This window comes from Drosophila novamexicana, unplaced genomic scaffold (assembly GCF_003285875.2).
Source record: "Drosophila novamexicana strain 15010-1031.04,08,12 unplaced genomic scaffold, DnovRS2.1 tig00000387-arrow-pilon, whole genome shotgun sequence".
Taxonomy (NCBI): Eukaryota; Metazoa; Arthropoda; class Insecta; order Diptera; family Drosophilidae; genus Drosophila; species Drosophila novamexicana.
This window is the reverse complement of record NW_020824800.1, coordinates 3,887,192-3,912,206: the sequence shown is the minus strand read 5'-3', so window position 1 is coordinate 3,912,206 and position 25,015 is coordinate 3,887,192. Positions and strand designations below refer to the sequence as shown.

The 25,015-nt window shown below is 37.7% G+C and overlaps 2 protein-coding genes across 3 annotated transcripts; one reads left to right on the top strand and one right to left on the bottom strand.

Moving 5' to 3' along the window:
- Window positions 1-2,110: 2,110 nt before the first annotated feature.
- LOC115760142 (putative mitogen-activated protein kinase kinase kinase 7-like) lies at window positions 2,111-3,729 on the top strand. Its single transcript, XM_030701347.1, has 5 exons — window positions 2,111-2,214; window positions 2,483-2,791; window positions 2,864-3,040; window positions 3,325-3,466; window positions 3,519-3,729. Exons 1-5 carry the CDS (start codon window positions 2,164-2,166, stop codon window positions 3,719-3,721), a joined length of 882 nt encoding a protein of 293 aa, XP_030557207.1. The 5' UTR covers window positions 2,111-2,163; the 3' UTR covers window positions 3,722-3,729.
- A 2,738-nt stretch (window positions 3,730-6,467) lies between these two features.
- On the bottom strand, window positions 6,468-14,070 carry LOC115760221. Of its 2 annotated transcripts, XM_030701474.1 has the most exons (4): window positions 13,977-14,070; window positions 13,785-13,904; window positions 10,353-10,529; window positions 6,468-7,003 (listed from the first exon to the last, which is right to left on the bottom strand). In XM_030701474.1, exons 3-4 carry the CDS (start codon window positions 10,408-10,410, stop codon window positions 6,624-6,626), a joined length of 438 nt encoding a protein of 145 aa, XP_030557334.1. In that variant the 5' UTR covers window positions 10,411-10,529; window positions 13,785-13,904; window positions 13,977-14,070; the 3' UTR covers window positions 6,468-6,623. The 2 variants fall into 2 exon arrangements, with proteins under 2 accessions (XP_030557334.1, XP_030557335.1); XM_030701475.1 differs by lacking the exons at window positions 13,785-13,904; window positions 13,977-14,070 and adding an exon at window positions 11,474-11,560.
- Between the last annotated feature and the right edge of the window lie 10,945 nt (window positions 14,071-25,015).

The window sequence follows — 25,015 nt, the reverse complement described above, 5'->3', positions numbered from 1 at the left end:
TTATTATTAAGAGAATTATACAAAAATATTCATGGCATATATTTTGCCAAAAAATATAAATAGGTATCAACAATTTATTTGAAGCTCTACTAAAAGTATGCTATAGAAATTGTTGTTGTGAATCGATTCAAAACGAAAATCGAATTAACTTAAATTAAAACAATAAAATTCAATCAAAGCGAACCGTTCATTTATTTGTTATTGTCTGCTATTAGATGAATTCCGCATTAAGAATTTATCACAACTTAATATGTATATTATATTAGTTTTATAACTTTCTGCTTCAAACTCAAATTGGTTGTTAAGGAGGGAGAGAGAGAGAGAGAGAGAGAGAATTAGGGGTATTCCACAAGCGACATGCAAATGAAGACCAACATTAAATCAAAGCTGACCAATTTCTGGCGTCCATTGTGTGCCAAGGTCACATTTGAGCCGCGTCCAGTTGCCAATTGTCGATGGCGTCGACGTCATCGTCGGTTGGGTTGATGTCATCATTTTTGGAGGTTGGCCTTTCATTCACTGCATGCTTTTTGGGCAACATTCGCACCTGTGACGCGACTTAATTAAATATGTTAACGCACGTTGCCATTTCCATTTCCATTTCCCTTTCCCTTTCCGTTTCCGGTTGTGCAAAGGTCAAACGCGCCAGCTGCCCATAAATTATGCTTTCGATTTACACAACCTTACAATTTGGCATTATACGCCGAGCATTGCCTTAGTTAGAACAGTTTGTCCGACTGATTGACTGATTGACTGACTGATTGAAAGACTGATTGACAGACTGACTGATTGGCAGACTGACTGATTGACAGAATGACTGATGATCAACGCACAGCACAACTCATAAGTTACCTTTTCTGATACATTCGGACAGGGCTTAGAACAATTCCACCCGAAGGTGTGGAAAATTGGTGGAAAACAGATGTAAGAAATAATTTTGCTTGTCAAGCAAATAGCTTAAAACTGCATTGAGTCGGATTATATTTGCTAGCTTTAGTAGTTTTCCAGTTGCACGTTAAAGTCCAAAAGAAAGGCCAAAATTTGATATAAGACTTGTTCTTGTTTTTTTTAGATTATCAGAAACAACTGGGGGAACAACAAGCTTTACTGTTCCACAAATACTGCTCAAAAATCTTATCATATCAACGATTAGTAAAAATAGTTCTTTTATGGAAATAAAAAGGGGTAGCATGGTTTTGTGCTCATCTATGTGACAGACTGTCTGTCCGACTTTTCTATACATTTTATATACCTCGTCCAATTTCCAAATTCCAATAACGATACAAATCGAAGCTCATTTCTAAGGTCTGGCATTCACAATTTATGATTAAATAAATTCAAAGCGTGGGGCTTATTATCAACATATTCTATTAAAGGAACGGTCTAGGGTATTTGGTCGAGTAAGCTTTTGTTTAAGAATGTTTAAAAAACGACAAATGTTTCTTAAGCAGTTAACCGCTTTACGTTTTGGTTTTACACCCCTTTTATCAGATAAAGATAATAATAATAAGAAATTGGTTAGAAAATTTCATTGGTAAAACATTTTGCAAAAATTTGTAACTAGCAGCAAGAAGCATTTCCGGCCCCATAAAATTGATCATCATCTACAGTCGAGTGTCTAGTCAGGTCTGTCTGTCTATTTAAGTCGAATCCAGCTATAATGCAAGTCGATCGATAATAATGACATCGATATTAATCGATTTTCAGCATCAGTTTCTTGAGAATGTCTCAGAGATCAAAGGAAATAGAGACATCTGCATTGGCATTAAGATTTCAATATTATGTTCCACTGTTCAAGAGCCCTTCTGTTAGCGAATCTTCCCGAATTGGAATACACAAACATACCGCACAAGGGTATTTGAGCTTCGGCGCGCGAATAAAAGCTGTTCTCCCCGAGCTATAAATCAACATTTTGTTGAATCTCTTGCAACGATATATCGATATATATGTATATCGATATAACCCTTCCAGTGACTAAGATCGATAATTTGCAAAACATTAATTGATGTTGATCGTTCAACTTTTATCAGTCAGTCTACTTTCGTGCTGGCATCTTACGCGACGTTGTTGTTCTACGCTTGTCTAATCTTTGGCAAAAATCAACAGTTTTAGTCATTAACCATTTTTCGCAAGCGATTAGTATTAGTTTTTGTTGTGAGAATTATGGCATGGGTGAGGGAAATATATGCAAAGGATATTACCATAACAATAAAGGTAGGACTACTGCAGAGCTATTCAGCTTTTTCTATAACTCCTAAATATGCAATTTCCATTATTATTAGTCATTAATTATTTGTTATTCGCTGATTTTTTTTTTTTTTTTTAAGTTTTATATTATATTTTATTTATCGTCATTTATAACAAATAACAATAGAGGTTAGCCGGTCATCGACTTCGTTTTTGATCGGGAGCAAGAGATAACATTTACCAAATTCTTAGAATCCCGCTCTAAATAAAATATTCTTAACTCTACCTCATATAGCAATTGGGTGATGGAGGATTTGGTTTGGTCTATGAAGCAAAATGGATGGACAGGAAAGTAGCCGCCAAGAAACTAATTATAAGGTCAGAGGACAACGCGGAACTTAATAAGGAATTGCAAAATTTATGGCTCCTTAGACATGAGAGTATTGTCGAGTTATATGGCAAAACAACGATTGGCACTGACCTTTACCTTATCATGGAGTATGCGGACTGTGGATCCCTCCATTACTATCTACACAAGGAGAAGAGCAGATTGGAAAATATGTCATATCTGGCTCTACACAATTTGATGTTTCAGTGCGCCAGGGTGCGTTCCCACCTTGTTGGGGATATAGTAAAGTTGATATAATTAATAAATCTTACACTTTAACAATTCTAGGCAGTTGAGTATCTGCATAATCGGAACCCAACAGTTCTCCACCGCGATTTGAAGCCAAACAATTTGCTGCTTTTTGAAGATTATCGTATACTGAAAATATGTGATTTTGGTACAGTACGAGAAATTGCTTCAAAAATGTCGAGTACAGTTGGAACTCCCGCTTACATAGCACCAGAGGTTTACATTTTTCAATTTGAATATAGTTGTTGATATACCCTGTACCTATTAATATAATCTTAATCAGCATCAGCAGCCAAGCGTCTCTAGCCATCCATCCGTCTGTCTATCCATAGCTTTTCATTTCAATATTGAAAATTACAAATTTCCAGAAGGAGGGTGTGGGGTTAAAGGAAATATGACCAATATCCAATGTATGTTGCGGAACTGGGTACAGGGTATTTTCTAGTCAGGCACTGTCGTCTAGAGCATGCTCTAACGTAACATTACTCTTGCAAGTGCAGGTTCTCGAAGGAAAAAAATACACGGAGAAATGCGATGTGTACAGCTTTGGCATTACACTCTGGGAAGTAATGTCACGAAAGAAACCTTTTCATCACCTGGAAAATCCAAATGCGCTCGCCTTTAATAATTTATCCACGAAAGGTGAGTTAGTTAACAAAATAACGAACAATTTATTTAAATTAAACCGATACAGGAGAGCGACCGAAATTGGATGCTATAAAGGATTATAAAAATAAAAAGATCATTCAAGTCTTGGTTGAACAATGTTGGAACCAAAACCCAGACAGGCGGCCGACAATGCAAAAGTTGTCTCATGATTTTAGCTTTTATGATTTCAACACGATACCCTTGCCGCGTACGTCTGAAGAAGATTATAAATATAGAACTAACAACTAAGAGGTTCTAGTCGGCAGCTCCCGACTAGGGAATACCCTGTACCATCTTATTCCAACACCAAAGTCAGCTCGCGCTACGCGATCGTTTGATTTTGTAGTAATAAAGATAAAAGAAATAAAAGTTTGCTTTAAAGGGTTCGAGCTCGCAACTAACCGCACTACTCGCAACACAGAAAACAATACAGTCGCAATTGCAACTGCGACAGAATTCAAAGAAGACGCGCATGAATGGGTGTGTGTAGACGTATACAGAAAATTTTGGAATTTGCGCTAGCTTTATATATTCGTGTTTATCAAAATGACAGCTGCATTAAAATTGTAGCTTAAATTGGTGGGCAATGCAAGTCTATATAGTCGGAATGACAGTTCGGTACCTTGATTTGTCAGGGAGTATGCAGACTGTGGATCTCCCCATGATCCCTCACCTACTTACAGCTAAAACATAATGGAAAAAAACACCAATTGGATCTCGGAACTCAGATGTTTCAGTGCGCCAAGGTACGTTCCTAAGGAATCATTTTAATATATATTGCTCACTTTTGGCGACAAATGCATTGCAGGTGGAGACACCCATGGTGGGGCAACGAGTGTATTTAGTCACGTCCGTCTGTCTGTCGATTCATTTTCCGTTTTCAATGGGTTCAATGTCCTTCCAAATTTCCGAAAGTAACGCCCAATTACCAAGAATATCCAAGAAATCAACCACATGCAATAAAACGCCAACAACATGGGGCGATGTCTCACATAGAATTGAAAATCAATTTTTCTTCATGTTGGCGCCAAAGAGTCCACGAAAATAAAATAAAGACCCACTGGCTGGGCAAATCTATTTGTGGGCGTGTATCTATTCATGCAGGGGTAGGTGGAAGTGTGGGCGGCACACAAGCGAATGCTGCGGATGCTCTAGCCGGATGAGGGCGACAAGCTGGCGGCAACAAACGCACACGCAGCCACATCCACAGCCACAAACACAGCCACATTAACATCCACAATCATATTCTCAGTCACATTCACAGTCACAGACAGGACAAAAGACTCTGGGAATAGCTAGTTGGACTGGCGACAAAAGCAACTCTGTGATATGTAACGCATGTAGGTCGCTTCAGAATATTGTATGTACAGTGAAACCTCGCCTAAGTCGAAGCATCATTTGTAGAACAATAATAAATTGTTTGTGAATTCATTAAAAACGATTTAGCGATTTTTTGCAATCCACCCATCATTGAAATCCGCCCATATTCCACGCATGAACTTAGTGAAATTCATGGAAACATAATTTGTAAGACAATTATAAAAAGATTGTAATTTGTAAATGCATTAAAACCGAGCTACATTCTTTGAAATCCACCCATATTCCCACCAAATAAGTTCTACAATGAGTTCCTCTGCAGATATGTTCGAAACATAGGGAAGCTTATGGTTGTTAAGTTTGGCAGAAATATCTTGAACAAATAATTAACTCTACAATACTAGGTATTTACATAAGTTGTCCGGCCAATGAGGCTGTCCGCTCAACGAGCTTCCACTGTATCTAACTGTGTATCTGTGTAGTTGGCAATAAAAATGAAAGACTAACAAACGGCAGCAAATGTAACGAGATGTTAAAGCCCGTCAAGTGCGTGGAGAAACAAGAATTTGTGTGCCTTTGGCCTAATGGCAATGGGTCAGCATCTCGTCCTTGCCCTGCCTGATACAAAAACAACAATTTCTTGTGCCCCTGGCTCCACAATAAAACGTAAGGAAAAAGATAAAAAAAAAAAAGAAAAAACGTTATGCTATTAGTTTGGGGCATAACTTTGTTGTCGACCAAGCCACAAAACAATTGTGCAGACATTTTGGCATCAGCTGGATTCCTTAAGGAAAGCTTAAGCCCCAACATAAAGCAAACTATCGATTTTAGGCTATTTTAAAGTACACTCAATTCCTTTGCTTGAAGCCAAAGAGATTTCAATCAACCTTTGGTTGAGTTGTAATTAGGTTTTATAATAAATATATATACCATATTAAATCCTTAAAGATTTCAAGTGCTATATTACCAGCTTGATATACATTTTGCACATATGCAGAGAGCTTTCTCAAGCCAACAAATGCCCAGTTCCTTCAAGATATATTGAGAGAGGTTCTAGTCGGGAGCTCCCGACTAGAGGATACCCTGAACCCTCTTATTCCAACATCAAATGCATATATATATATTCTATTTTAGAAGCTGTATGTCAAGTTTGGTGACTCTAGCTCTTATTATTTACCAAAATTGCCCAAAAAACAGGATATCGATATCGATTTTTATCGATTGCTTGGAAACGGAGTAAGTTATCGATTATCGGAAACAAACTCGACCTGCGCATGCACTAGGAGCACCTACATCTAAAATTTCAAGTCTCTAGCTCTTATAGGTTCTGAGCTCCTTGAGTTCATACATACGGACGGACGGACGGATGGACAGACAGACGGACTCCGCTATTGATGCTGATCAAGAATATATATACTTTATGAGGTCAGAGATGATTCCTTCTGCCTGTTACATACATTTGGATTTTGCACAAATACAATATACCCTTATACCCATTAATGGGTTCAGGATATACAAATTATAATACCCTCTAAAAATCTATAAAAATTATTGACTTCCGGATTCAAAGGCAGTTCGAAGCAGACTCCTAAAGTTTGGCCTTAGATCTAACTATTTTCTGGGCAACAAATAAGAAAGGGTCAAGAAAAATAAGTAAATTAGTCGTATCTTAGTTTTTGCATAATTATGAAATACAAATTACAAATACAAATAACATATTTTAATTCTGCGAAACAGCTGCGCGAAAAGATATTAACATAAGACTTATAGATAGTGCAAGATATTTGATTAGATTGGAACTCAAATCCTTGCGCTGGATGGTTGCAGTTCATCATCAGCGTCGCAGGACGCAGCCCAGGGCAGCGAGCAGGCTGAGAGCCAGTACCAGGACTGAACCAGGGCCGGCTAATGCACGGGCGCCGTTGCAGCCCTCCTCGCTGCAGGTGCAAACGATTTGCTTGTAGCCCTCGTTGTCCGCCGTAAAGCAGGTATTATGCGCCTTCTCCTGTATCCAGCCGCAGCTGCGCTCAATGCGATGCTCATCGTTCACCTCCAGTTTGATGACCGTCTTCCGGCAGAACGCCTGGTCCACCCCCTTGGGTTCACAATCGAGCAAATATTGCTCATCCCGCTGGGCACGCGGCGTGTTCACCACCAAACTGGCGCAATCCTCGTTGTCGTGCGAATTGCACTGATGACAGCGCAAGCCCGAGACTGCATATATAAATGAGAAAGGGAATGCCTTAATACTCGAATTCAGCAATAGTTTATTCTAGTGGGAATCGTCTGACTGAGAGATACCCTGAGCTCGGACTGCACTTAAAATCATTCCAACTGCCTTATTTATATATATATATTTAGAGAGAGAGAGAGAGAGAGAGAGAGAGATAATCAAGTAAGAGTACTCTAATCTAGTCGGGTGTGCCTGACTGGGAGATACGCTGTCCGAGCGAGATACGCTGTCGAACTGCCTTCCTTATATATATGCATATGGATATGCACAAGGAATAGGAATGGGTATGAGAATTGGAAGTATTCGAATCAATCTTCAAGCATTCTACTCTAGTCGGGAGTTCCTGGCTGAGAGATACCCCGAGCGAGTCTAAATTGCAAAAACACAAGGCTATATCTCCAATAAGTGGTTTATTCAATTTTTTTTGTTGTTGTTAAAAAAGCAGGCATAAATTATCTAGCTTCTGCAAGTGCAGAGATCGACGAGAGACAGGTAAGACAGGTCGACCATGGCTAGATCTATTTTGATAAGACAGACTGACTGCCCGGTCAAAGCCGGGTAATGCTAGTATTTTTAGTCACAAGTTATTTGTGGCTTGTAAATGCATCTCAAAGTATTTTATGTTCAGCCAAACCGTTGATACAAGACAATAGCTGTGCGGTTGGGCCTGTAGCTCCGATTTGGCACGGGGCTCATTTCATTATCGGTTTGCAGCCTTGCTTAGAATAGAAAAGCAATTTGTCATCGGCATTTCAAGGCGCACATATAGTAGACCTTTTCGCATGGCATTCCGAATGCACCAACCTTTTCACATAGCCAGACATTTTGACAGCAAATTATTTTATTAGCCCCCGCCAGGTAGCTGAGCTACCTGTCTGACTAACTGACTGAGACTCGGCAGTTGGCTAAATAATTGCATGTCAACTGCGAGCACTTCTTGTTCGGGCTCCAATTCTGTTACCAGGTTCTGTTCTGACACGCAAAACAGCACAAAAACTTAAAGAACAAGCACTTGAGCATAGTTTCCAACCTTTGGATACCCTTTCGAAAAAGGAACAACTCTTTCAATTAATTTTCTTTTGGCATTAAATTTAAATTTAATACATTTATAAATTAGAAATGTATTATTTGTTTGGCTCGAGGTCCGGGATTTTCTATCCAAGACGCCTTCAAATATTTGTAATATGGAAAGATCGCCATATCCAGTATTAAAAATATATATTAATATTAGTTTCTGATTCTGATCTATGATTTTAGAACTCAAACAAAAACGTTTGCACTCATGAGCTTTAACCATTTTATACCTTTTCAAGCTCCATTTATATGCACCCGAATGTCAGGTTAGCTGAAGAGACTTGATTGTCCGACGTTTAACTGGGCGTATGCGCGATTTTTTGTTGCTTCTTAGTTTGCTGACTTTTGGCCTATTCACAGGCCCCGTCAAGTTGTTTTTTTCCCCTATTTTCTTGCCATTTGCAATTAATCCAAGCGCAACGCCAATAAAAACAAGTTGCCATAAGAATATTGTAGTATTTGAAATATGAGATTCAAGATATCAAATCGGACATTTGCATTTTACATGCGCCGCGGTTTGCGGTCAGCCTAAACTTGAACTTGTAGCACTGTGTTCGCCAGCCAACACTTGACAATTGTATGCTAATGAAGCGCGTAACTCAACCCTATGAATGCCTAGGGTTGTCGTATATACACACATATATATATATATATATACAGAAACCAGTTGTGTATTTGCGCATCTGATTATCACTGCAGAGCTTCAATAATTTAACATCTTTTACTGCCCTGAAATGTCGCGTGGGGGGAAGTTAACTTTAAGTGGTTCTCAGCTTGTGCAAAGAATGCAGAAAGTGACTTCAATTGAGTCTCATTAGGTCTCTACCCAGCTCTGAATACGATGTTGCAAGCAGGTATATTGGCAATTCCACCTATCTTCCGCCTTACCTCGCGCTCACACGTTTTACAACAGCTTGTTGGAAATTTAGTCCAAATTTCTTGAGAACCCAGACGGGTGGACTAGTGTTTAACCAGTCAATAAATTCTAAATAGGATTTCTAAAAATTAACATCAAGGCGAATGTGTTGCGTACATACATTTTCCACCAATTTTCCACTACAGCTTGTGGAAATTTCCCAAATCATGTGTATACCTGCGCTCAAAAAATATCCTGCATTTTACAACACAGCCATAAAACGAAAGATTTTTCAATTTCGGGTAAAGTTTACTTGTACTCAGAAAATTTTTTAAAAACAAGAAAATTTTCCAAAATGTGCAAAATGCAGTTGCCCCTTTTTGAGCTATGCTTTAAGCCCCAATCAGACAATCAATCTGTCTGTCAGTCAGATTGTCTAAAACTTACAGTCAAAGTCTCAGTTGCCCATGCTGTAGCTGCTTACAGGGTATCTTGCCGTCGGTTAGCTGCATTCATATCAGTCGCTCGGTGAAACTCATCAGCATAATAATTTACCGATAACACCTGCCTTTCCGCCTATTTACCCATCAATCGTGTCGCATTAGGCACGGTGTTAAAAGCCCAAACAGAAAATTCAATTGATATCAATTTACATTTGGCATTCGTTTTGGAAGCGTTATTTAATTAAAGTGCAAAGCCCAAAATCAATTGCTTTGTACTCTCGACTACTTCCCCTCTGGTCGAGGGTGTTGCCATTAACATTAGGTTCCACATCGGCGCGTCCAAATAAATTCCATTGCCCAGCCGAAAACAAGATGCGGACAGATGTCGTGTTTTGATAAATCAATTGGCTGATTCTGTGCTTTTCAATTTGATTAATTAATTAAAGAGTCCGCCGCCCAAAATGACACACTTCTATAGCTATATACATTACAAATTGAGTAAGAGCAAGAATTCCACTAGCAAGAGTGGAAAATTGGTGGAAAATGATTGCATGAAATTTATCTGTTATCCAATCAGCTTGAAACGCGTTTTTTTGTGCGAATTCTTTGGCAAAATACATTAATGACTTTTTTCACTGATTTCGGGAGATCCACCTGCTTGGGTGGAAATGGGAAATTTCCTTCAAACGACTTTAAACTAATTTTTTAAATCTTTAACGAACTTATATTATACCAATCTCAGAAAATCTTATCCCTAGGCTGGCCAACTTACATAGTATTAATAAAATTGTAGACTTTCCGGAAAACTTCTCTATTTAGGTGATAATATCGCTTGAATACGAGTAACATTTAAGCAGGCGGAAATTGGGTTAAGAAAAAGGGGAATCGAAAATTCTCGGGTAATGTCTACTGGCATATGTTTTGTACATTATATATTATAACCGTATATACCGTTACCTGATAAGAGATGCGCAATAAAAGCGATTAACGTGATGTAGGCGAGCGTCTGTGACATTTTATGTATGTGGGTGAAGTCCGGCGGGTTCTTTTCTGATCCACACGGGAATACGTTAAAGCTGACGCCTGTGGTTTGATCTTGACTCAGTTAAGTCAGTTAGTTTATGGTTTGATTACCTAATGTAAAACGAAAAGGCACAAAAACAAACGGGCAGAGCAGGTGACAAAATTAGTAAGAGTGCCTTCAACGAATATGATCGACTAGAAGATACCCTTCACTTAAGTTCAGCAAATACAGGGAGAGCTCTACCATGAATAAAATCTTATAAATATTTAAAGAATCAAAAGCTTAACGCTAAATATAATTATTATTTAAGATAATATTAATACTATTATATGTTATATATTACATGTTTAATTATTAAACTTAACACTTACATAAAACTGTTAATTAAACGTAACATGTACATAAGACTGTTAACTTTTACATAAAACTGTTAATTTTATCTTTGTGTCCGTCTCAAAATAGATTTTACTGCCTTTCACATACAATCGCACAGCGTTATCATACCCTCTAAGCCACTTTTAATGAGTGAAACGTATAATTTAATATGCATATATTTACTAGTAGTATTTGCTATCTGGTTTTTAGTTCAGCGTCTAAAAGTTTATTGGCACAAATAATTTTGCATTTAAATTAGTATGGCTTTGTTTACTTAAGAGCACCTTAAAGATAAGTTTAAAAGAATTTTTCAGATATTTTTTTAAGTATTCTCAGAAGCCTTGGTAGTATTTGAGTTAGATTAAGTTTTATAGGCTTTCAACTTTTTATAATAATAATCTTTTATCTGTATTTTGCACTTTTTGAATACGATTTTTATTTGAAAATTTCTTGTATGCCTTGCACGATCAATCGATTATGTTAATAAATATGATAAGTTTCCGTGTAACAAATGTAATTTTGAATAATAATAAGTTTTTACATGTGTTTACTTCCAAATATATCTCTGTTTTTTGCACAACTTGAATTATATTTTTCTGTTTTCAAACTTTTCTTTCTTAAATCCTGATATAAAATACTTATAAAAGCTGTTATATAGTAGCACAAACTGTAGACTCACAAAATGCTTGGAATATTATTGAGAACCGATCTTAAGACAAAGCCGAGACACACAACTTGACACGCGCAACGTCGAGATGAATCTGAAAACTTGCGTTGAGTTTTTCAAAACAATTTGATTTGGAAAACGCGAACGTATACGCAGCAGCATCAAAGAGAGATAGAGAGAGAGAAGACAGCTGAAATTAAAGCGCGCGCGTGTGTGTGTGTGTGTGTGTGTGTATGCGAGAGAGCGTGCGTAAGAGAGCGACATTGAGTGGTCGCCAACAACAACAGCATCAGCAGTGGGCTGAGGGGCGAGCTGCAGGGCAGCTTTTCGAAAGAAGCTATGGAAAAACTTCCGACACTTGATCGCTGCTGCGGGGTCGCCTCGGCCAGAGGCAAGGGGGGCAGGAGGGGTTGCCCGATGCAAGCGCATTGATAACGCGTTCATTTCGATGCACGCTTGAATTTAGCTCTTACCGAAAATCCAAGCTCTTTTTCGAACTGAGAGCCGCTTTCAACCGGTAAATGAGCAGCTGTGACGTCACAATTAAAGCTAAGATAATATGGTTAGCCATATACGGTAAAGTTCTTCTGACACGTGCAACTAGTCTGAAACTAGTTCGTTTTGGTGTATGGAAATGTGTAATGCTTTTGGGAAATCAGCTGCAAGTCTGTAATATATATACATATATGTACATATATATACATATTCAAGATCAGCATGAACAGTCTGGTCGGTGTCCGTTTGTCTCTCTGTCTCTTTCTAGTCGGAGTAGTCGCACAGTTTTGAAACAACTGTACTTTACAGCAATTACATATGTTGCAGTTGAACTGATCCGATCACTATATCATAAATCTAAGAATCAGACAACATCGGACTTCTATATCATATGATATCCACTTTTGGCATGACAATAAACCAAGTATAGCTAGATATATATTGCTACAAGGGAGTTACAACTTTGCTATCATGAAGATAAAATCATGACTTGCTTTTCAAGAAACTTAGGAAAAGAACTATTTATTATGATGTTATTGACTGTATCTCTAGCTGTTATTATTGTTGTTCAGATTGTCGTCTGGCTCGATTGTTGTCCGTGTGTTTTAAACGATTTAGGTTCCGGTGATACGGAGAACGCACAACTAAATAATAATCTTATCAGTGGCTGTTTAGTTAAAACTGGTATACGGCTACCAAAACTCAACCACTTTGGTTTCATCCAGCCGAAGATGGAGGCCAGACAGCCAAGTATCGGGGACTTACAGAGTATCTGGGACTTATACAACGAGTAAAACCGGGCAGCTTATCAAGCGGGTTTTATATTTTGTTTTTGATTTTCAGCTCTCACACACACATATACACCTGCATATAGGTAGATACATGTGTGTGTGTCATATATCTGACTAGAATTCTGCAAATAACAAAATTCGACAAACGGCAGCTTGAGCTGGTTTTAAGCGGTTCTCAACTTGTAACTCAAAGTGGAAGCAAGCCTCAGGTGTGTTATTTTCAGCTAAATTACTAATTATCAAAAAAGTACATACAATTAACGAGCTAAGAATTTGTTTACCATTCAAAAGTTTTACTCTTTTCATTGTCTCTTGATCAACTTTTGATCTTTCAGTTCGAGCTGTTGTCATAACAGACTTTATTATTATAATAACGAGTCGAAATTGAGAAACAAAAAAGAAATTGGTAAATCTATTAATTACCTTATTTAACATAAACTTAAGCTTTAACTATGATTTGTTTTCAAAGATTTTTCAATTGTGCTTTTACTAATAGAAATCGAAAATACCATATATCTTATTTGGAGTTTTTTTTACTAATAAAAATCGAATTAAGTTCATTGAGAAAATTCGAAAATAATTTATAAATCCGATCTTTTATAAGAAATAGCAAAAAAAAATTTCAATCGCTTTTTTTTAGCGAAAGTTAAAATAATAAAAATATTTATACTAGTAATATTAATAATAGGCCATAATTTTATTAACAATAATAAAGTAATATAATAATTTCCCATTATTTTTTAATATTCATCTTATTAAGACTTTCGTTCAAATCATCATCATTATTATTATGATTATAATGACGATTATTTATATTATTATTATTGTTATTATATTATATTATTATTATTATATTACTATTATTATTGTTACTTATCAACATTGGCTTAGCTTTGGAGATTTGAGATCCGGATTTGGTTTAATTTGAATTACAACTATTTTCTTTTCATACATATACATATATGTATGTATACCATATATATAATATACATATGCATACTATTATTAACTTGATTTTGAAATTCCAAATGACGCACCTTTTTAATCTGTTCTTCTTAATTAGCAGCAGCTACTATGTCCTTGTGTCCAGGACAAGACAACTAGTCTTCTCTTCGAATCCGTATCGTAATTGATCTATTGGGCAATTTTCAAAAAACCTATATTTATGCACAAATTACAAAACCATTTTCAATTGTTTATGTAAAATGCGCAGTGTTTTAAGCACTCACGAATTTATGTTTGTTTTGGGTTTCCTTGAACAATATTTTCTCAAGATCTCCTATGGCAGTTCTATGGTAGAATGCTTGGCGTGTTCATAAAGAACTGAATCCGAATTGGCTCAATGAAATGCTCTAAACAACAATTCTGAGTTTGTCAGCATTTAGTAACTCGAACTGCCTCGCGCTCAAACAGCTGATTATACAGATTCCCTTGGTGATTCCACACTCACTCACACACACACACACACTCACTTGCAAGTCTTTTTATAGGGTGCAATGTGAGTATGAGTGTGCGTGTGTGTGTGTGTGATCAGCTCCAGTTAACGTGTGCGCACAAGTGTATTTGTGCGCATGTATGTGTATGTTTTTTTTATTGTTTGTTCAAACCGGTTTGGTTTGATTTGATTTAGTGTCTGCGCGAGCCCGTCTCACAGTCGCCGCCCGCCACCCGCCGCCACACACTCACCCCGTACCCTACAAATTCTGCGTGACGTAATGCTTTGACGATTAATTGCAAAGCATTGCGGCGCTTAGCATTAATAACAAACAACAACAAGAACAACAGCAAGTCAACTTAAAGCTTGTGCTATGAGTTCATTGTGCTGCGCAAAATAATGGGAATTTGTTAAGAACCAGTATTTTTATATTTGGTGTCTTCGAGAAGCTTTTAGCTGAGAACACAACACAAGCGTTTTCCCAGAAAAACTTGCGCGGTCAAACGCGGCGTATGCTTAATGCGTAAAATTGTAAGTACAGTTAACGCTCTGCTCGCGGACAAGTTTCTTTGGCGAACATTTCCCTAAGAACATTTTACTTACAACCCCTGTATTTTGGAAAAGTATAAAGATTATATTGTTATTTTAAAATGTGACGAAATATGAACATCGATTTTTAGTCGAAATTCATGTGCAAATCTTACCCCAAGATTCGTATATAGACATGGGTCAAAAATTACCACCTTCATAACTCGGTCAAATCTCATCCGATTTTCACGAAGTTTGGCTTGTTCTTCATGGTTTTCCCTCTAGATTAATCTGGCATTCAAATCTGAACACCGATTTTTTAGTCGAAATTCATGTCCAAATCTTACCCCAAGATTCGTATATAGACATGGGTCAAAAATTACCACCCCCATAACTCGGTCAAATTTCATCCGATTTCCACGAAGTTTGGCTTTTTCTTCATGGTTTTCCCTCTAGATTAATCTGGCATTCACATCTGAACACCGATTTTTTAGTCGAAATTCATGTCCAAATCTTACCCCAAGATTCGTATATAGACATGGGTCAAAAATTACCACCCCCATAACTCGGTCAAATCTCATCCGATTTTCACGAAGTTTGGCTTTTTCTTCATTGTTTTCCCTCTAGATTAATCTGGCATTCAACTCTGGACACCGATTTTTTTGTCGAAATTCATGTCCAAATCTTACCCCAAGATTCGTATATAGACATGGGTCAAAAATTACCACCCTCATAACTCGGCCAAATTTCATCCGATTTCCACGAAGTTTGGCTTTTTCTTCATGGTTTTCCCTCTAGATTAATCTGGCATTCAAATCTGAACACCGATTTTTTAGTCGAAATTCATGTCCAAATCTTACCCCAAGATTCGTATATAGACATGGGTCAAAAATTACCACCCCCATAACTCGGTCAAATCTCATCCGATTTTCACGAAGTTTGGCTTTTTCTTCATTGTTTTCCCTCTAGATTAATCTGACATTCAACTCTGGACACCGATTTTTTAGTCGAAATTCATGTCCAAGATTCGTATATAGACATGGGTCAAAAATTACCACCTTCATAACTCGGTCAAATCTCATCCGATTTTCACGAAGTTTGGCTTGTTCTTCATGGTTTTCCCTCTAGATTAATCTGGCATTCAAATCTGAACACCGATTTTTAGTCGAAATTCATGTCCAAATCTTACCCCAAGATTCGTATATAGACATGGGTCAAAAATTACCACCCCCATAACTCGGTCAAATTTCATCCGATTTCCACGGAGTTTGGCTTTTTCTTCATGGTTTTCCCTCTAGATTAATCTGGCATTCACATCTGAACACCGATTTTTTAGTCGAAATTCATGTCCAAATCTTACCCCAAATTCGTATATAGACATGGGTCAAAAATTACCACCCCCATAACTCGGTCAAATCTCATCTGATTTTCACGAAGTTTGGCTTTTTCTTCATGGTTTTCCCTCTAGATTAATCTGGCATTCAAATCTGAACACCGATTTTTTAGTCGAAATTCATGTCCAAATCTTACCCCAAGATTCGTATATAGACATGGGTCAAAAATTACCACCCCCATAACTCGGCCAAATCTCATCCGATTTTCACGAAGTTTGGCTTTTTCTTCATGGTTTTCCCTCTAGATTAATCTGGCATTCAAATCTGAACACCGATTTTTTAGTCGAAATTCATGTCCAAATCTTACCCCAAGATTCGTATATAGACATGGGTCAAAAATTACCACCCTCATAACTCGGCCAAATCTCATCCGATTTTCACGAAGCTTGGCTTGTTCTTCATGGCTTTCCCTCTAGATTAATCTGGCATTCAAATCTGAACACCGATTTTTTAGTCGAAATTCATGTCCAACTCTTACCCCAAGATTCGTATATAGACATGGGTCAAAAATTACCACCCCCATAACTCGGTCAAATTTCATCCGATTTCCACGAAGTTTGGCTTTTTCTTCATGGTTTTCCCTCTAGATTAATCTGGCATTCAAATCTGAACACCGATTTTTTAGTCGAAATTCATGTCCAAATCTTACCCCAAGATTCGTATATAGACATGGGTCAAAAATTACCACCCCCATAACTCGGTCAAATTTCATCCGATTTCCACGAAGTTTGGCTTTTTCTTCATGGTTTTCCCTCTAGATTAATCTGGCATTCAAATCTGAACACCGATTTTTTAGTCGAAATTCATGTCCAAATCTTACCCCAAGATTCGTATATAGACATGGGTCAAAAATTACCACCCCCATAACTCGGCCAAATCTCATCCGATTTTCACGAAGTTTGGCTTTTTCTTCATGGTTTTCCCTCTAGATTAATCTGGCATTCAAATCTGAACACCGATTTTTTAGTCGAAATTCATGTCCAAATCGTATCCCAAGATTCGTATATAGACATGGGTCAAAAATTACCACCCCCATAACTCGGTCAAATTTCATCCGATTTCCACGAAGTTCGGCTTTTTCTTCATGGTTTTCCCTCTAGATTAATCTGGCATTCAAATCTGAACACCGATTTTTTAGTCGAAATTCATGTCCAAATCTTACCCCAAATTCATATATAGACATGGGTCAAAAATTACCACCCCCATAACTCGGTCAAATCTCATCTGATTTTCACGAAGTTTGGCTTTTTCTTCATGGTTTTCCCTCTAGATTAATCTGGCATTCAAATCTGAACACCGATTTTTTAGTCGAAATTCATGTCCAAATCTTACCCCAAGATTCGTATATAGACATGGGTCAAAAATTACCACCCTCATAACTCGGCCAAATTTCATCCGATTTCCACGAAGTTTGGCTTTTTCTTCATGGTTTTCCCTCTAGATTAATCTGGCATTCAAATCTGAACACCGATTTTTTAGTCGAAATTCATGTCCAAATCTTACCCCAAGATTCGTATATAGACATGGGTCAAAAATTACCACCCCCATAACTCGGTCAAATTTCATCCGATTTCCACGAAGTTTGGCTTTTTCTTCATGGTTTTCCCTCTAGATTAATCTGGCATTCAAATCTGAACACCGATTTTTTAGTCGAAATTCATGTCCAAATCTTACCCCAAGATTCGTATATAGACATGGGTCAAAAATTACCACCCTCATAACTCGGCCAAATTTCATCCGATTTCCACGAAGTTTGGCTTTTTCTTCATGGTTTTCCCTCTAGATTAATCTGGCATTCAAATCTGAACACCGATTTTTTAGTCGAAATTCATGTCCAAATCTTACCCCAAGATTCGTATATAGACATGGGTCAAAAATTACCACCCCCATAACTCGGTCAAATTTCATCCGATTTCCACGAAGTTCGGCTTTTTCTTCATGGTTTTCCCTCTAGATTATTCTGGCATTCAAATCTGAACACCGATTTTTTAGTCGAAATTCATGTCCAAATCTTACCCCAAATTCATATATAGACATGGGTCAAAAATTACCACCCCCATAACTCGGTCAAATCTCATCTGATTTTCACGAAGTTTGGCTTTTTCTTCATGGTTTTCCCTCTAGATTAATCTGGCATTCAAATCTGAACACCGATTTTTTAGTCGAAATTCATGTCCAAATCTTACCCCAAGATTCGTATATAGACATGGGTCAAAAATTACCTATCCCATAACTCGGCCAAATCTCATCCGATTTTCACGAAGTTTGGCTTTTTCTTCATGGTTTTCCCTCTAGATTAATCTGGCATTCAAATCTGAACACCGAGTTTTTTGTCGAAATTCATGTCCAAATCTTACCCCAAGATTCGTATATAGACATGGGTCAAAAATTACCACCCCCATAACTCGGCCAAATCTCATCCGATTTTCACGAAGTTTGGCTTTTTCTTCATGGTTTTCCCTCTAGATTAATCTGGCATTCAAATCTGAACACCGATTTTTTAGTCGAAATTCATGTCCAAATCGTATCCCAAGATTCGTATATAGACATGGGTCAAAAATTACCACCCCCAAAACTCGGTCAAATCTCATCCGATTTTCACGAAGTTTGGCTTTTTCTTCATGGTTTTCCCTCTAGATTAATCTGGCATTCAAATCTGAACACCGATTTTTTAGTCGAAATTCATGTCCAAATCTTACCCCAAGATTCGTATATAGACATGGGTCAAAAATTACCACCCCCATAACTCGGTCAAATTTCATCCGATTTCCACGAAGTTTGGCTTTTTCTTCATGGTTTTCCCTCTAGATTAATCTGGCATTCAAATCTGAACACCGAGTTTTTTGTCGAAATTCATGTCCAAATCTTACCCCAAGATTCGTATATAGACATGGGTCAAAAATTACCACCCTCATAACTCGGCCAAATCTCATCCGAATTTCACGAAGTTTGGCTTGTTCTTCATGGTTTTCCCTCTAGATTAATCTGGCATTCAAGTCTGAACACCGATTTTTTAGTCGAAATTCATGTCCAAATCTTACCCCAAGATTCGTATATAGACATGGGTCAAAAATTACCACCCTCATAACTCGGCCAAATCTCATCCGATTTTCACGAAGTTTGGCTTGTTCTTCATGGTTTTCCCTCTAGATTAATCTGGCATTCAAATCTGAACACCGATTTTTTAGTCGAAATTCATGTCCAAATCTTACCCCAATTTTCGTATATAGACATGGATCAAAAATTACCACCCCCATAACTCGGTCAAATTTCATCCGATTTCCACGAATTTTGGCTTTTTCTTCATGGTTTTCCCTCTAGATTAATCTGGCATTCAAATCTGAACACCGATTTTTTAGTCGAAATTCATGTCCAAATCTTACCCCAAGATTCGTATATAGACATGGGTCAAAAATTACCACCCCCATAACTCGGTCAAATTTCATCCGATTTCCACGAAGTTTGGCTTTTTCTTCATGGTTTTCCCTCTAGATTAATCTGGCATTCATATCTGAACACCGATTTTTTAGTCGAAATTCATGTCCAAATCTTACCCCAAGATTCGTATATAGACATGGGTCAAATATTACCACCCCCATAACTCGGTCAAATTTCATCCGATTTCCACGAAGTTTGGCTTTTTCTTCATGGTTTTCCCTCTAGATTAATCTGGCATTCAAATTTGAACACCGATTTTTTAGTCGAAATTCATGTCCAAATCTTACCCCAAGATTCGTATATAGACATGGGTCAAAAATTACCACCCTCATAACTCGGCCAAATCTCATCCGAATTTCACGAAGTTTGGCTTGTTCTTCATGGTTTTCCCTCTAGATTAATCTGGCATTCAAATCTGAACACCGATTTTTTAGTCGAAATTCATGTCCAAATCTTACCCCAAGATTCGTATATAGACATGGGTCAAAAATTACCACCCTCATAACTCGGCCAAATCTCATCCGATTTTCACGAAGTTTGGCTTGTTCTTCATGGTTTTCCCTCTAGATTAATCTGGCATTCAAATCTGAACACCGATTTTTTAGTCGAAATTCATGTCCAAATCTTACCCCAATTTTCGTATATAGACATGGATCAAAAATTACCACCCCCATAACTCGGTCAAATTTCATCCGATTTCCACGAAGTTTGGCTTTTTCTTCATGGTTTTCCCTCTAGATTAATCTGGCATTCAAATCTGAACACCGATTTTTTAGTCGAAATTCATGTCCAAATCTTACCCCAAGATTCGTATATAGACATGGGTCAAAAATTACCACCCCCATAACTCGGTCAAATTTCATCCGATTTCCACGAAGTTTGGCTTTTTCTTCATGGTTTTCCCTCTAGATTAATCTGGCATTCAAATCTGAACACCGAGTTTTTTGTCGAAATTCATGTCCAAATCTTACCAAGATTCGTATATAGACATGGGTCAAAAATTACCACCCCCATAACTCGGTCAAATCTCATCCGATTTTCACGAAGTTTGGCTTTTTATCATGGTTTTCCCTCTAGATTAATCTGGCATTCAAATCTGAACACCGAGCTTTTAGTCGAAATTCATGTCCAAATCTTACCCCAAATTCGTATATAGACATGGGTCAAAAATTACCACCCCCATAACTCGGCCAAATCTCATCCGATTTTCACGAAGTTTGGCTTTTTCTTCATGGTTTTCCCTCTAGATTAATCTGGCATTCAAATCTCGACACCGATTGTTAGTCGAAATTCATGTCCAAATCTTACCCCAAGATTCGTATATAGACATGGGTCAAAAATTACCACCCTCATAACTCGGCCAAATCTCATCCGAATATCACGAAGTTTGGCTTGTTCTTCATGGTTTTCCCTCTAGATTAATCTGGCATTCAAATCTGAACACCGATTTTTTAGTCGAAATTCATGTCCAAATCTTACCCCAAGATTCGTATATAGACATGGGTCAAAAATTACCACCCTCATAACTCGGCCAAATCTCATCCGATTTTCACGAAGTTTGGCTTGTTCTTCATGGTTTTCCCTCTAGATTAATCTGGCATTCAAATCTGAACACCGATTTTTTAGTCGAAATTCATGTCCAAATCTTACCCCAATTTTCGTATATAGACATGGATCAAAAATTACCACCCCCATAACTCGGTCAAATTTCATCCGATTTCCACGAATTTTGGCTTTTTCTTCATGGTTTTCCCTCTAGATTAATCTGGCATTCAAATCTGAACACCGATTTTTTAGTCGAAATTCATGTCCAAATCTTACCCCAAGATTCGTATATAGACATGGGTCAAAAATTACCACCCCCATAACTCGGTCAAATTTCATCCGATTTCCACGAAGTTTGGCTTTTTCTTCATGGTTTTCCCTCTAGATTAATCTGGCATTCATATCTGAACACCGATTTTTTAGTCGAAATTCATGTCCAAATCTTACCCCAAGATTCGTATATAGACATGGGTCAAATATTACCACCCCCATAACTCGGTCAAATTTCATCCGATTTCCACGAAGTTTGGCTTTTTCTTCATGGTTTTCCCTCTAGATTAATCTGGCATTCAAATTTGAACACCGATTTTTTAGTCGAAATTCATGTCCAAATCTTACCCCAAGATTCGTATATAGACATGGGTCAAAAATTACCACCCTCATAACTCGGCCAAATCTCATCCGAATTTCACGAAGTTTGGCTTGTTCTTCATGGTTTTCCCTCTAGATTAATCTGGCATTCAAATCTGAACACCGATTTTTTAGTCGAAATTCATGTCCAAATCTTACCCCAAGATTCGTATATAGACATGGGTCAAAAATTACCACCCTCATAACTCGGCCAAATCTCATCCGATTTTCACGAAGTTTGGCTTGTTCTTCATGGTTTTCCCTCTAGATTAATCTGGCATTCAAATCTGAACACCGATTTTTTAGTCGAAATTCATGTCCAAATCTTACCCCAATTTTCGTATATAGACATGGATCAAAAATTACCACCCCCATAACTCGGTCAAATTTCATCCGATTTCCACGAAGTTTGGCTTTTTCTTCATGGTTTTCCCTCTAGATTAATCTGGCATTCAAATCTGAACACCGATTTTTTAGTCGAAATTCATGTCCAAATCTTACCCCAAGATTCGTATATAGACATGGGTCAAAAATTACCACCCCCATAACTCGGTCAAATTTCATCCGATTTCCACGAAGTTTGGCTTTTTCTTCATGGTTTTCCCTCTAGATTAATCTGGCATTCAAATCTGAACACCGAGTTTTTTGTCGAAATTCATGTCCAAATCTTACCAAGATTCGTATATAGACATGGGTCAAAAATTACCACCCCCATAACTCGGTCAAATCTCATCCGATTTTCACGAAGTTTGGCTTTTTATCATGGTTTTCCCTCTAGATTAATCTGGCATTCAAATCTGAACACCGAGCTTTTAGTCGAAATTCATGTCCAAATCTTACCCCAAATTCGTATATAGACATGGGTCAAAAATTACCACCCCCATAACTCGGCCAAATCTCATCCGATTTTCACGAAGTTTGGCTTTTTCTTCATGGTTTTCCCTCTAGATTAATCTGGCATTCAAATCTCGACACCGATTGTTAGTCGAAATTCATGTCCAAATCTTACCCCAAGATTCGTATATAGACATGGGTCAAAAATTACCACCCTCATAACTCGGCCAAATCTCATCCGAATATCACGAAGTTTGGCTTGTTCTTCATGGTTTTCCCTCTAGATTAATCTGGCATTCAAATCTGAACACCGATTTTTTAGTCGAAATTCATGTCCAAATCTTACCCCAAGATTCGTATATAGACATGGGTCAAAAATTACCACCCTCATAACTCGGCCAAATCTCATCCGATTTTCACGAAGTTTGGCTTGTTCTTCATGGTTTTCCCTCTAGATTAATCTGGCATTCAAATCTGAACACCGATTTTTTAGTCGAAATTCATGTCCAAATCTTACCCCAAGATTCGTATATAGACATGGGTCAAAAATTACCACCCCCATAACTCGGCCAAATCTCATCCGATTTTCACGAAGTTTGGCTTTTTCTTCATGGTTTTCCCTCTAGATTAATCTGGCATTCAAATCTGAACACCGATTTTTTAGTCGAAATTCATGTCCAAATCTTACCCCAAGATTCGTATATAGACATGGGTCAAAAATTACCACCCTCATAACTCGGCCAAATCTCATCCGATTTTCACGAAGCTTGGCTTGTTCTTCATGGCTTTCCCTCTAGATTAATCTGGCATTCAAATCTGAACACCGATTTTTTAGTCGAAATTCATGTCCAACTCTTACCCCAAGATTCGTATATAGACATGGGTCAAAAATTACCACCCCCATAACTCGGTCAAATTTCATCCGATTTCCACGAAGTTTGGCTTTTTCTTCATGGTTTTCCCTCTAGATTAATCTGGCATTCAAATCTGAACACCGATTTTTTAGTCGAAATTCATGTCCAAATCTTACCCCAAGATTCGTATATAGACATGGGTCAAAAATTACCACCCCCATAACTCGGTCAAATTTCATCCGATTTCCACGAAGTTTGGCTTTTTCTTCATGGTTTTCCCTCTAGATTAATCTGGCATTCAAATCTGAACACCGATTTTTTAGTCGAAATTCATGTCCAAATCTTACCCCAAGATTCGTATATAGACATGGGTCAAAAATTACCACCCCCATAACTCGGCCAAATCTCATCCGATTTTCACGAAGTTTGGCTTTTTCTTCATGGTTTTCCCTCTAGATTAATCTGGCATTCAAATCTGAACACCGATTTTTTAGTCGAAATTCATGTCCAAATCGTATCCCAAGATTCGTATATAGACATGGGTCAAAAATTACCACCCCCATAACTCGGTCAAATTTCATCCGATTTCCACGAAGTTCGGCTTTTTCTTCATGGTTTTCCCTCTAGATTAATCTGGCATTCAAATCTGAACACCGATTTTTTAGTCGAAATTCATGTCCAAATCTTACCCCAAGATTCGTATATAGACATGGGTCAAAAATTACCACCCCCATAACTCGGTCAAATTTCATCCGATTTCCACGAAGTTCGGCTTTTTCTTCATGGTTTTCCCTCTAGATTAATCTGGCATTCAAATCTGAACACCGATTTTTTAGTCGAAATTCATGTCCAAATCGTATCCCAAGATTCGTATATAGACATGGGTCAAAAATTACCACCCCCATAACTCGGCCAAATTTCATCCGATTTCCACGAAGTTTGGCTTTTTCTTCATGGTTTTCCCTCTAGATTAATCTGGCATTCAAATCTGAACACCGATTTTTTAGTCGAAATTCATGTCCAAATCTTTGACGATTAATTGCAAAGCATTGCGGCGCTTAGCATTAATAACAAACAACAACAACAAGAACAACAGCAAGTCAACTTAAAGCCTGTGCTATGAGTTCATTGTGCTGCGCAAAATAATGGGAATATTTGGTGTCTTCGAAAAGCTTTTAGCTGAGAACACAACACAAGCGTTTTCCCAGAAAAACTTGCGCGGTCAAACGCGGCGTATGCTTAATGCGTAAAATTGAAAGTACAGTTAACGCTCTGCTCGCGGACAAGTTTCTTTGGTGAACATTTCCCTAAGAACATTTTACTTACAACCCCTGTATTTTGGAAAAGTATAAAGATTATATTGTTATTTAAAAATGTGACAGAAATATATGTACATATGTTTCTTCTGAAATTGCAGCTGACCTTTCAAGGGAGCTTTCACTGTATGTTTGTTTTGTCGGCATTTTGACTACGCGTACTTTAACCCTAGAGTTGCCAGATCTATTTATAGACATCATCACTAAATGAAAGTGGTAATGACATCAATTTAAGCGCAGCAGCTTGTTGCGACAGAGATAGACAAAGCTAAGCTGACGAGTGGAAGCGAGATG

What these genes read in the sequence shown, in the direction of transcription:
- LOC115760221 (XM_030701474.1), bottom strand. Translation starts at nt 10,410, where the DNA reads ATGTCACAGACGCTCGCCTACATCACGTTAATCGCTTTTATTGCGCAT. An exon ending in TATTGCGCATCTCTTATCAG is followed by an intron (nt 7,004 to 10,352) that starts GTAACGGTATAT and finishes TTATATATGCAG; the next exon opens with TCTCGGGCTTGCGCTGTCAT.
- LOC115760142 (XM_030701347.1), top strand. Translation starts at nt 2,164, where the DNA reads ATGGCATGGGTGAGGGAAATATATGCAAAGGATATTACCATAACAATA. An exon ending in TGATGTTTCAGTGCGCCAGG is followed by an intron (nt 2,792 to 2,863) that starts GTGCGTTCCCAC and finishes TAACAATTCTAG; the next exon opens with GCAGTTGAGTATCTGCATAA. An exon ending in TAATAATTTATCCACGAAAG is followed by an intron (nt 3,467 to 3,518) that starts GTGAGTTAGTTA and finishes AAACCGATACAG; the next exon opens with GAGAGCGACCGAAATTGGAT.